General features: G+C 42.8%; 1 protein-coding gene across 4 annotated transcripts in view; it reads right to left on the bottom strand.

Annotated features, from left to right (window-relative positions):
* CMIP (c-Maf inducing protein) overlaps positions 1–13,593 on the bottom strand; it is a 270,937-nt gene that overhangs the window by 33,011 nt on the left and 224,333 nt on the right. For all 4 annotated transcript variants that reach the window (XM_020992642.2, XM_020992639.2, XM_020992640.2 and 1 more), the window contains 2 exons: positions 6,497–6,600; positions 5,520–5,624 (listed from right to left, as the gene is read on the bottom strand). In XM_020992642.2, the coding sequence (XP_020848301.1) occupies positions 5,520–5,624; positions 6,497–6,600 (209 nt within the window). The remainder of the gene's footprint in view (positions 1–5,519; positions 5,625–6,496; positions 6,601–13,593) is intronic.

Raw genomic sequence — 13,593 nt, forward strand, 5'->3', positions numbered from 1 at the left:
TCTGTGTCCATGTTAACGCCAGTAAATGAGAGTTCCTCGAAGGCAGGGACAGATACCTTTTGTCTTTTGTATTGCCAGTGACTAGTACAAGGTCAGGCACATAGTAGGCTCTTAAAAGACATTTGCTGAAAGGAACTAAACTGGCATTCTCTAGCAGTGATGTGCACTTACTTTCACTAAAGTCTTCTGCTAACAAACTGGAACGTCGTGTGTTAGCCTGATTATAGACCCAGGAGGTAGCAAGGTATAGTAGAAAAAGTACTGGCTCTGGAGTCAGAAGACCTGGGTTCAAATTCCACCTCTGTAATTGTAGGCAAGTCATTCAACCTCTCAGTCAACTAGCATTTATTAAATGCTTAATATGGGCCAGGCATTGTGCTAAGTGATGAGGATACAAAGAAAGGCCAAAAATAGTCCCAGCCTCAATTTCTTCATCTGTAAAATGAAGAGGTAGACTATGTAGTCTGTGTCATTCCTTCCAGATCTATGATTTTATGACTTCGTCTGCTGTCCAGGGATCAGCCAGGCCAACTTGGCTACTAGGTTATGCATTGTTGGAGGAGATGAAGATCAGCAACTAAAGTCTGAGGGGCTGTGAACTGCCACAGGTGGAGCAAAATATCCCCACCTGATGCCCTCCATCCTCCAGCACCAGTTCACAGACCATTGGAAGTACTCAAGAAGACCACAAAGTCTGCATTATTTATTTTTCCTGGCTTCCTTGATCTTTAGTGAGCTGTTGTGTATTTCCTGAGCCTCTTAGAGGCACTGTGGTGCAGTGGAGAACAAAGGGGACTTAGGAGTAGGAAAGACCCAAGTTCAGAAAGCTACCTCCCACTTGTGAGCCGCATGATCCTGAGCAAGTCACTTGACATCTCTGTATGTCAGGTTTTTTTATCTGTAAAATGAGGGTGTTGGATGTTAAAGATCTTTCCAGTTTTAAATCCATGATTCTAGGATCCTTTGATCTACTCTTTTTGGGACATCTTTTTTTTTCTTTTTAAAAAATCAGCTGGGTAGTGTATTGAATAGTGCTGGACTTTGAACTTGGGGAGACCTGAATCTGAATTTGATCTCATATACTTACTAGCTTTGTGACCCTGGGCAAGTCACTTAACCTTTGTCTGCCTCAGTCTCCTCATCTGGAAAACATCTGGAAAAAATAGCACCTACCTCCCAGGGTTGTTGTGAGGAACAAACAAGAAAATATTTGTGAAGCACTTTGCAAACTCTAAAGCACTATATAAATGGTAGCTGCTATCATCCTTATCCTCATCCTCATCATCTCCCCAGCAATGGTTAATATAGAAATGTGCTGAATGTAGCTGACTGAAAACACAAATTGTTGGACCTAGCACATTACCTTTTACATAACAGACACTAAATAAAGGTTTCTTGCCTATTGAATGAATTAAATACTGGGGGCCTATGGCCCATAACACAATTCCCTTGGGGTCCATTTCATAGGCTATCCCTAGTCTCTTAATTTCCTCCCACCAGTCTCCTCACTGCCCAGCCCTTCTCTAACACTTAAATGAATTTGCCTATCTTTTCCTTTACTGATATGGTTCTTCTATAGGTGAAGTTTCTCTCTGCTCCCATCATCTCTCAGCATATCCAAATCCAACCCATCCTTCAAGGCCCTGCTTATGTGTCACCTCCTTCAGGGTCAAATGAGATAATATATGTAAAGATCTTTGCAAACCTTAAGGCTCTATATAAATGTCAGCTAATATCATTATCCCTGATTACTCTTGAGTCCCCAGTGATCCCTCCTTGCTCTGACATCCTATTGTAACTAGGATGTGTTCCTCATAAGAGGGTACCTGATTATACACAGTCTTGTGTTTGCTCCCCAAATGCTTCATGCAAGTCTTTCTTTTTCATTCCAGTGAGGTCCCAGAGAGTAGAAGCTGAGGCATAATCTCATGCATCTTTGTATCACCACCATCAAACCCATCCTTATTCCTCCTACTGAACCCAGGACACTGCAAAGAGTAAGCGCTTAAATACTTATCTACTGATGAGAGTGAAGTATTAGAATTTTTATCTATGGAGCTTAAATCTGCTACCATCTATTGCTCCCATAGCATTACCTACATTCCACTTATCTTGACCATTCTTTGAGTCCCTGAGCTAAACACATGGCAGGTTACAGCAAGTCACTTGTATGGTTGAAGGGGGATTCTATACAAAAGCCTGTCCATCCTGTTCCCTTCTACTACAATATGAGCTCCTTAAAGACAGGGACTGTTGTTTTGGTCTTCATATTCTCAGTGCCTAGAACATAGCAGAGGCTTAATAATGTTGAATTGAGTTGTATTCTACCATGAAGCATTAAATGCAAATCATTTTCTATACAACCTTGAGCTTTTGGAAGAAAGGATGTACTACAAGTCAAATACAATAATATTTCCATTTATCTGAAGGTCACTTATCTAGCAACTTCAGCTGTTTGGCATATAGCTAAGAGCCCTGAAGCAAGCAAAAAAATGTTTCCTAAGAAGCCAGCATAGAATCTACCACTTACAAGAAGTTATATGTAACCTTGGGCACATCATTTGACTACTATAAGCTATGTTTCCCTTTTCTTTTAAAACAAAAGTTTATACTAAGTAATCTCTTAAGATACCTTCCAGTTCTGAAGCCTATGATCCAATGCCCCTATGATACCAGAATTGAGGCAAATATTCAAACTGGGTGTTCAAATCTAACTAGTGAGGAAACAGCAATGGATTAAAAAAAAAAACCGACCATCAAATAATCCCATTTAATTTACCAACTTAAAGTTCAATATTGTAAAAGCTATTTTCATTTTTAAAAATTGTCTGCATTTTGCACTCTGTCCTGCCCTCCTCTAGAGACTAAGGGAGAAGGTTTGTGCCCTCCATGCAGCACCCCATCCACTGTCAACAGAATGCAAAACTCCTCCAGGAAACCCATCAGTCATTTGTGAGACCTCAAGCCTGGTGCCGCAGGAAGAGCTGTCTTTTGCTTTTGCAGACCCAGGAGTGGTGATATAAAGTCACCAAGAGGCCCTTCCCACCAAACTTTGCAAAAATAGTATGATATCCTTCTTTAGAAGGGAAGTTCAGTGATCCATAGGCCACACATCTGGGTCATTTAGCTGTAAACTCCAAATGCTATGGCCATCCTTAGAGGGCCAGGATCCTGTGGGAGTCACTTTATAGTTAGGTTTCTCTAAGGCCCTCTTAAGGGATGCTTCTGGATGATTCATCTTGTAATCACAGTCTTATAAATATTTTAAAAATAATTCCCAACCTCCAAATCATTTCCCGTCTGGAAATCTCTGGAGATGTCTGATTAGTAAAATGAATTCAACTAGAGCTCTCTTTTATTTACTAGTCAAAAGGAGATGGCTGGCTCTTGTTTTAGGAGCTAGGTGGCACAGTATATGGAGCAACGGGCCCAGAGTGAGGAAGACCTAAGTTCAAATCCAGCCTCCGACACCTACTAGCTGTGTGATCCTGGGCAAGTCACTTAACCTCTGTTTGCCTCATTTTCCTCATCAGCAAAATAGGAATAATAATAGCTCCTCCTTCTCAGATTTGTTATGAGGGTCAAATGAGGTAATAATTGTAAAGTGTTTAGCACTGGCAGTCAGTTTAGTCAGTGCTACATAAATGTTAGCTATTGTTATAATAATAAATGGGATACTGAGCTAAACTGGACCTCATCCTGGCTCTACCACTGATTTTTAGATATTGCAGGGCATGCCCTCTCCTTTCCTAATTTCCCAACCTGGACAATGGAATGAGATTCCTCTACCTTTTCCAATTCCAACTCTCTCCCATATATCTGCGAACATTCCCAAGGTGATTTTTAATAGGTGCATAAAGGCCCTCTGAGATCAGCACAAACAGAGGGGTGGTGCTCCATCTGTCCTTAATCCAATCCTATCTGGCCTGAGCTGTTGAGAGGCTCCTGAAGCATCCTTTGATTGGGCCCAGGCCTGTGTGTGGCCCTGGGCCTGCAGGGCCAAGGAAAGAAAATGATTTTCACTTATTGTTCTTCCACCTTGTGCCCTAGTACTAGGTAAACACAGAGCAGGGAACCCCATGCCTTGCTAAGCTGGAGATCCCCAGGATGAATCAGAGACTTAAGAATGAGCAATGAATTGGAGGACGGGAGCGTGGGAAATAGAGCATGCTCAGAACTGCTAACAAGGTTACAAATTCACTGGAGGGCTACTGCATTTCAAATGAATTCAGGTCAGCAGCAGTAAGGGCTGCTTCCTGCAGATTAACATGACCAAGGAAAAATGCCTGTCATCCTAGTCTCTGCAGCAGCTGCAGTTCCCACCTTCCTTTCCAAGAAGCAGCTCCTATAATGACCTAGCTAGTCCCTGGACTGCTCGGCACATAATGGAATCCCAGCATAGTACATAGGTATGCATGCAGAAGGCCTAGACAAACCTCTTAGCTCTAGACAACAAAAAAACTGTCCTAAGAGTGTGTGAAAAGGCTACAGCTCTGTGTGTGTGCGTGTGTGTGTGTGTGTGTGTGTGTGTGTGTGTGTGTGTGTGTGTATTTGAGGGGGCTTGAGAGGGAGAACACAGACTCTGGGGCGTTTACGAGTGTGTGTCATTAGGCTATTAAATGAACTTGATCTCTATAGGATGTAGAAGTTTGCCCTGCCAAGACCACCAACACAGCTCTATTCTTAGGACAACAGCTCAGAGCCCACCCCCATATGCTACCCAACATCAAAGACCCATCTGTCTTAGGACCCATTTCTTAAATCTGAGCAAGGAGGTCTCAGGACAAGCCTCACTGCCCAGGCAGTGACCTCAAGGTCCATGAGCAAAACTCAAACCCCAGTTCTGCTTCCCTATTCATACTCCAAACACAGCTGCCTGAAGGACAGAACCTACCTTAACTCCTCCAGGAAAGAAATTTCGGGCAAGAGGATAGATCTCTCTTCTTACATATATAAATCACATGTGTACATGTTATTTGCAAGGGAGAACATAGCTTCACATCTTGTAATTATTCTGAGGTTATCTACCCCAACTGTAATACCTTCAGTCTAGCTAGAGCATGGCAGGCATACCTGATAAGTTGTGGAACAATTTTAATAAAGATTTTAAAAGTGAATTTAGTAAAATCATCTTCACTTAAAAAATAAACAGACCAAACTTTTGCTTTTAAAAAATCTATTTTTTAAAAGCCTTTAAATAAATGGGTAAATTGAGTGTTACAAATGCCTCTAAAGTGGCCACCTGCCTGAATCTGCACACATCTCTGGCCTAGCAGGGAGAAAATGTGCTTGGTCTGCTTTGAGGGGGTCAGTTCACCCTGTTCTCCAAGTGAGGACCCTGCAGCTGCTGCAAATGGCTCAAAGCTAGTGCACTGTCTGTACTCTGGATGTGATAAATACTAATGATGCTGTAATCGGTGGCCCCATAGACTCAGGCTGCCCTTTACAGCCCCAGTTGTCAAAGAAAAAAATTACTATCCAGAATGACCTCGGTTGGAGCTGGAAAAGGCTGCACTGACCTGTTGATGAACTCTTCATAGCAGGAGTAGATGGCAGCAAGGCAGACTGCAACCAGGTTGGGCAGGACCCGCGGATGGGGGCACTGTCCTGTGGGGCCATGCATGCTAGAAAAGAATCGCATCCAGAGAACACTGGGATTACATGGAGTATCAGGATAGGAATGTCATAAGAAATAGGGTTCTAGGCTCGATAGGTTAACGTGACTAACAAAAGGTTTTGCCTGAAAATTAGGTCAAATGGAGACACTTTCCTGTCCCAAACACCTTTTCTTAGGTCTGTGACATTCCTGACTAATTGGGGTCAAGTAATACTGCTTGTAGCAGAAGTTCTAACCAAAATGCATTTCTTTTGGGCAATATTTTGTGGTTCCGGTTTTTAATTTTAGAAAATACATAAGCAGTTTGGCATAGAAGCTAGATAACCAGTTTTAGAGTCAGAAGATCTGGATTCAAGTTCTACTCTTACTGAAAGAGTAACCTTAACCTTTCAGTGCCCCAGGCCACTAAGACATTATTAAGTTGCAGATCTATGTTGATAAAAGCAGTTTCCTCACTGGGGGGGTTCTCTAGTGATGGCAACATGAGTTCAGTGCTGGTTCAGAGTTGTTCAATAGGGATTCTTTAAGAAAAACTTTGATTCCACTCATGTTTGAGTAAAAAACAACATATGAAATCAGTTCATTTCAGCGGCTGGTCTTGGCTTCATGGTTCATTTCGGGTCAACTTCCTGGTCAGAACTAGGGCATGTGATGAGCTCAGCAATGGGATCCCCCTCTCTCAACTCCCTACTGCCCTCCCAGCCCCTCTGGCATCTCCAAGCACCATCTGCTCTTCAGGGATATGAGAAGAGCAGGCTATCTCAAAGCTAAGAGAACGGCAGATAGGGAAAGCCCAGAGGAAATGAGGAACCAGGTGGTAGGGGGTGGGGTAGGTGTGGGTACAAAGGTATACTGCTGAGGGAGAAAGGTCTCACTGACCTGTGAATAAACTTCTTTACCACCTCCATACCAGCATTCAGCTCATTCAAGGCAAGAATATACTCCTGAGTAAAGAGCCTCAGCCGTGGGCACTTCCCAAAATCCTGCAGAAAGGAAAGGAAAGGACACACTAAGAAACAAGGTCAGTGTGGGCTCAGCTAACTAAGTAGGTTCTAGGTGGGAGCACAGGCCATTGACATAACCCCCAACACAACACATTTGTATGGATGTGGTCCTCCCTCTCTCATCCCTCCCCCTCAACCCCTAGTCAAATGAATAAGGTTCCCTCACATTCACTCTGGTCTCTTTGGATATGCAGGAAACACTTTCTAGGTAGCATATTAGTGACTGTAGTCAGGAAATGTGATTGGGAGCCCCAGTGAAGGTAATAGAGATGAGAAAGAAGACCTGCCCCTCCCACCAAGATGGGGGGGGCTGCATTCTCTGATTTGTCTTGTTGTTTCAGGCTTCCATACATGACAGAAAGGAAGAGGAAATGGAATTCTTTCATTCCCTATTCAACTGAATCTGTTCAATTACCAGCCAGGTGGAAACAACCAGAGAAAAACATCTGCATAACAGATTTTTATTTTTTTTGCTATCCAAATGAGAACATATTCATTCCAATTATAACCCAATGAAACTTCTACTTTTTAGCTATCCCAATTTCAATCCCTTCATTCTAACTAGAGTGTGTAAGGCACAACTGGTCAGTTATGTAGAAATCTTGAATAATAAAGATTTCTAAAAGTGAAATTTTGTAGAATTGATTTACTTTAAAAAAAATGTCAATAAGAGTGTGATGAATAATACTTAGTCACTTGGAGTTTCCACATTTTTCAAAAAGGAGTTATCTACCCTTAAACAGAATGGAATCTCTTTGGGCCAGTGATTTTTCCTCTGCTATCACATGCTAGGCAAATAAGAAAGCTAGAAGTTAATTTCTTGCAAGAGGTCAGAAGGCATAGAAGAAAGCAGTGAGGAAACTGATATTCCCTCAAAGGGTGTCAGGAAATCTGCCAGAAAAGTGGTAGGGCAAAAGGGATTTCTGTCTCAGAATCTCAGAGCTGGAAGGAACTCAGAAGTCATCTTGCCCAACCAGTCCCTGAGCAAGCATTCCCTCTGAATCCAACTGTGCTAGTTGTGGCCTGTCAGCACTGGTGAGCTAGGAGGTTCCCTAGGTCCATCTCTTGACTCGGGATGGATTAAGAAACACTTGGAAGAATTTTACTGGAGCTAGAAGGATACAGTAGGGTGGGGGGAACTAAGGATGTTCCTTAGCATCCTGAGACACTGTTAGTAACTGTTGGTCCTGCCTCTTAAGAGGTGGCAGATCCCTTGATCAAGGAACAAATGGTTGAGAGTCAGCATGACATAGGAGGACAAGCAGGGGAGAGGGTCTACGTTCAAATCCTGGCTCTTTTATTTACTATCTTTATGATATAAAGCAAGCCACTCAGCCCCTCTGGGTCAGTCCCTTTAGGGGTTAGTCCCCCTTTAAGGGGTTCACAGGATCATAACTTCAGAGCTGGAAGCATTGGTCTCTAAAGGTCTTTCCAGTTCTGGATTCTAAAATTCTAAAAGATGGAGGTCAGGAGAAGGGCAGGATACAGAGACTCAGGAGCACTGCTGCAAGCACAGTCATCCCAAGGATATTCCTTCTGCCTTAGGTTGGCCCCAGATATTCAGCAGACCAAGGGCCCACAGAACCTTCATCAACATCAACAGGGGATCAGAATTAGACTGTAATTGGTGCACTTTGACCTGGCACCTTTGGTCTGTGGCAAATGATACAGGCAAACAGCTTAGGAAAGGATCAGCGGAGTATGGAAAACGACCCATTACGAAGAGTGTGTGAGGGAGGAATTGTGTGTATGAAAGGGAAATGATGTCTGAGAGGGAGCCATGTGCAGCAGGCAGTGTGTGTGAGTGGGCGAGGGAGGAAGAGGTGGGTATGGTACATGTGACTGAGTGTAATTTGAAAGGAGAGAGAATGAAGGAAAAAATAGAGAGAGAGAAAAGAAAGAGAGGGATAGACCTCAAAGCAGAGGGGAGACAGCAATGAGTGGGAGGAACAATACCGACAGACACTAAGCAAAGAGGCCTCCTCAACAGCCATAGGAGTCTGACTCCAACTTCAGTTTCTGTCAGCTAGCTTGGACTCAGGGCCCTTGACCACTGGCAGCTTCCTCTTCACAGTACCAAGAATGGTGCTATTGATAGACATGATAAGAAGACCAGTGCACTTTGAATTAAGACTGGCACTACTCATGACTGACACCTGCTTCCCAGAAATACAGGGTGTAGGCTCAAAGACAAGTATGAAAAAAAACCCACATTACAGACTGTGGCAGGCTGAACTGTTTCTTTTCTTTTTTTTTTTGCGGGGGGGTGAGAAGAGGGAACATGGAGACATATATGTGAAATGCTCAGATAAGTGAATGATTGGTTCCTCTTGGTAACAACACAAAACATCTAAGACTTTGAGCAAATTCTTTCCCCAAAGGCAGAGTTATATAGTGGATAGTGAGTGGGAACTTGTAGTCTAGGAAGAGCTAGGTTTGAATCCTACCTCAGACACTTACTAGCTACGTAGTCTCTCTAGAACTCAGTTTCTTCATCTGTAAAATGAAGGATTCAAATACAGACAGGTGCTCTTTTGGATTCTTTTCAGCTTTAATTGCTATGACACTATGACTTTAGTGTTTGGGGCCATTCCTGGGCTGTGGACTTAGTACCCAGAGATTCAGTCTGTCTAAAAAATATATTGTTTAAACTTTTATATTCAGTTGCTGCATTACGATGACAGCATATCCACTAATGGCTGCATAGGCCAGATATATGATTTAAATGAATGTAGCTACACTCTTCCTAGACCAGGGCTCCTTAAACTTTTTCCACTCAGGACCCCTTCAGTGCCTCTTAAACTGTGGGTCACAACCCTACATGGACCTGCAACAGAGAGTTTAAGAAGCACTGCACCAACTTTATAGTCATCTACAGGGATGATGATCAGGAGCAAGATTTAGAAACAGAAGAGGCCATCTAGTACAGCCCCTTTGCTTTAGACATGTGGAAACAGAAACCCAAGTGAAATTGGATGGTTTGCCCAAGGTCACACAGGTAGGATTTGAGCACAAGACCTCTATCTCCAAATCCAGTGTTTTTTAAGTTCACTGCTGCTATGGCAACAGCTACAATTACATATGGTTCTGTCAGAGGGTGAGGGGCCAGGCAGACCAGATCAATGGTCATCTAACTCTTTTACAGGCTCTCATATTCCTCTGCAAGAAAAAAGAAATGGAGATGCTTTACCCTGAGGTAAACTATTACTGTTGCTACATTTCAGAAAGATTCATTGTTATGCTTTTAAAACGTAATTTCAACTCTCTAAGGACAGATACACTTTACAAAAGCTCATCATCTCTCAAGTCACAGTGAGGATCTCCTGGGACCACCAGTAGCCTAGGGAACACACTTTGAGAACCTTTAGACTAGGCGATCTATTTATCTCTTTTGGCTTCATGACTTTATGAATATAGAGTCATCAGTACTAGGTCACAGTTTGCCACTAATAAGGAAAGGAAATTCTATGAAACTACCCTATAATATGTTCTTTCTGTTATAGAGTGAAATGAGGATTTGGATAGGAAATTCCCTAAGAAAAAAGAAAGTACGCAATCTTCACTAGCTTCCGTGTGACTCTACAAATTCTAAAGCTATGTGTTATTGTGGTCCATTTTCAGGTAGCAAATGACCACCTCCAAAAACATTTCTATTTCCATGAAAGTAACCACAAACAAGCAGGCATGAAGATTTTAAGGTTAACTTCTGACATCCTTTCTTTTAAGTCTGAGATCTAGTCTACTTGGTTTTCTCTGAATACAACCTCGCACCTCCCGTGTCTGTTCCTTTACATAGGTTTGTCCCCCTTGCCAGAATGGACTGTCCTCTTACCTTTACCATATGGAACTGTAGGCTTTATTCAAGGCTCAACTCAGGTGCCACTTTGTACATGAAAAACATTATAATCTTATCCACTGTCTGAGTACTCTTCTTTGAAAATTAATCTTATATATTTTGTATTTGCTTTATCCATGTACGTGTTATTCCCCCCCCTTAAAAAAAAAAGAATGCAAGGTGTTTGAGGGCAGTTCATTTGTGTCAATGAATCTCTAGTGCCTAGCACAGTGCCTCACATATGGTAGGGGCCTAAGAAATGACTACTGAATGAAGCCTAAAAATAGCCATCTCTCAACACTACATAATAATCACAGAATATTACAGAATATTCAAAAAGATATGGCTTGGGAGAAAGGGGCAGATAGTCCCAATCCATGTCTACTTCATGAATTCGACAAGTCAGGATGAGAAAAAGTTCCTTTAAATAAGCATTATCAAAACACATATGTCCTCTAGACACCAGCTATGACTCAGAAAAGGTGTGGCTGCCAGCTCACACGGTGACCATGTGAGGACAAATCATTTTCTAGTTAACAAACATCCCCTGTTCCCTAGCGGGCCAGTCCAGACGCCACATGGCCCCGCCCCACCTGCCCTGCCCTTTGGCCTCTTCCTGATCACACTCAGTCAAACTCAAAATGACGCAGAAACCTAGTAACAATCAGGACTCCCAGTCAACCTCAGAAGGAAGCAACACTGGTAATTACATTGCCCTTTTCTTTCAAATGAATTTCTCTCACACTAGATTTTGAGACATCTCAACAAATAAACATTTATTAAGCACCTACTCTGTACAAAGTTGCACACTCAAACAAGTCACTGGGGCATGTTTATTTAGTTTGTGGGTAGCTCTTTTGGAGTGGGGAGTGATAAGTCTCAGCCCTTGGGGCTTCAGTGGTCAGCCCCAAGTAGCAAATGTAAAGATGATGTCAGAAACCAGAGAAAGGAAAAAGGCTTGTAGAAAAGCTTTTGCACACAGAATAAGTAACAACCAAAAATTATAGAGCATGATGAATTTTGCAAAAGAGTTTCATATACATTATCTCATTTGAGCTTCTTGACAACCCTATAAGAGGGATAATTATTATCCCCATTTTACAGATAAGGACATTGAAGTTCAGAAAAGTTAAGTAATCTTCCCAGAGTCACACAGCCATCAAGGGTTGGCAGCAGCATTCAAACCCAGACCTTCCTGTCTGTGCTGCTTCTCAGCTACCAACACCTTACAACCAGCTCAGATCTTTTAAGACCTGACTGTGGGGCCCAAGTCACACATCCTTTTTCTTGCAAGTCAGGGACCTGCCTCTACATACTACTTTCCTATTCTTAGAGAAACATAGCTTTGCCTCCTGCTTTGGCCATTCAGCATTCCTGCTGGCACTAGATGGGCCTTACTCAGCTGTAAGAAAAGGTGAATGTAATGAAACAACCCGTTTGGTTCTTCTCCTCACAAACAGAAAGCAAGCCCTTGGTTCCATCCTTTCTGGCCTCAAAATTCAGTTACCAGGTGGCTATGAATTTTTGTCTTATACAGGGCTCCCTCCCAAATTGAACTGTTTGAGCTTTAAAGAGACTAGACAACTCTTTGCCTATTCACAAACAAAGGTATGCCCATGTCAGCCACACCCAAAGAGAACCCTGGCCCTGCTGCTGACCTGAAGAGTGGGCAGCACTCAGTGTCCCTGAGGTCCCCTAAATGCATCTACTAGGTGCAGGTTTCCTTAACTACACAGCTGGGAGATAGTAGCATTCAGCAGCAGTACCAGGGGAAGATGCTACTGCTGATCAGCCCCCAACAGCATATAAGCAGAGGCAGTGGTAGCCTCTAGGCCTTCAAAAGCCTATCAGTACTGGGTCCTGGGTTCTCACTTGCCCTGCATGCTAGCTTCCTTGACCCTTATGATAGGTGTGTTGACTACGGAACTTTGGCTCTTTTCATATGAGGGCTACCATTCTCTCCGAGACTAGGGATTCCTGTTTCAATGGCCTGGGGAAAGATCGGAGTGGATTCATTAAAGCAGCCAAATTTTGAAAGGGAGATTCTAGGACAAAGAATTATGGAGTAGGGGGTCTGGAGAGAGCCACAGTGAAGAAACTGAACGGTAATCTTATTATGAGGTCACCAGATACTTGATCAAGCAAAAAAATAAAAGGTGAGTAGAGGGTTGGCAGTGAAGCTACCAAAGAGGATGATAGCCTTTTGCGTAAAAAAGATCCATGGGGTTTAAATGACCAACAGTTCAGTGAGTCAACAGTGACACAACAGCCAAAGACAATTAATACAATCTTGGGCTACATTAATAGAAGTCTAATGTACAGAGCGAGAAGCCACTCCCTAGACCTTGATGTTCTCTGCCCTTGTTGGAACACATTTAGAGTACTGTGTTGAGTTCTGGGCAATGTGCTTTGGAAAGGATATTGACAAAAGGGAACATCTCCAGGAAAAGGGCAAACAGGATGGTGAGGGGGCTGGAAACTATGCCAAGTAAGGCCCTGTTGAATGAAATGAGGATATTCAGACTGGGGAAAAGAAACTTGGTATGGATGACTGAATGGGTGGGGGGGAGAAGGGATTTAGGGCAGAATAGGTATCTTCAAGTATATGAATATATTCATCACATGAAAGAGGGTTTAGGCTTGCTCTGCTTACTTAATGGGCAGAGCTCAAAGCAATGGGTAAAGGCTAAAGGAGGCCTAAATTAGAATACTTTGAGAATGGAAGGTGTGGACTCAAAAGGCAGTGAGCTCCCTGTTCCTAGAATTGCAAAAAGAGAGGGCAACTGTCAGGGATGCAACAGAAAGAGTTTCTGAATTAGGTGGGAGGTTGGACTGGATAACGTGTAGGGTTCCTTCCAATTCTAAGTTCTATGAGGTAGAGAGGAGACGGCCATGAATCTAAGTATAGGCTGGACCCAGGATGGTGCTCATGAAAATTGGGATACCTAAGGATGAGCCTAGCTAGAAGAAAAGGCTACAAGAGGAATGGCTTCCACTAGAGTAACATAAGACCAGAACTCATTCATTGTACTCTTGTCCTTTACCACAATCACAAAAAATCAGGGTGAGGGGTATAAGGAGAGTATAAAGGAGACCTTCAGAAACCATACCTACCTAACCAGGAGGTTCACCTTCAC

The sequence above is a fragment of the Phascolarctos cinereus genome, unplaced genomic scaffold (assembly GCF_003287225.1).
Source record: "Phascolarctos cinereus isolate Bilbo 61053 unplaced genomic scaffold, phaCin_HiC Scaffold_2;HRSCAF=192, whole genome shotgun sequence".
Taxonomy (NCBI): domain Eukaryota; kingdom Metazoa; phylum Chordata; class Mammalia; order Diprotodontia; family Phascolarctidae; genus Phascolarctos; species Phascolarctos cinereus.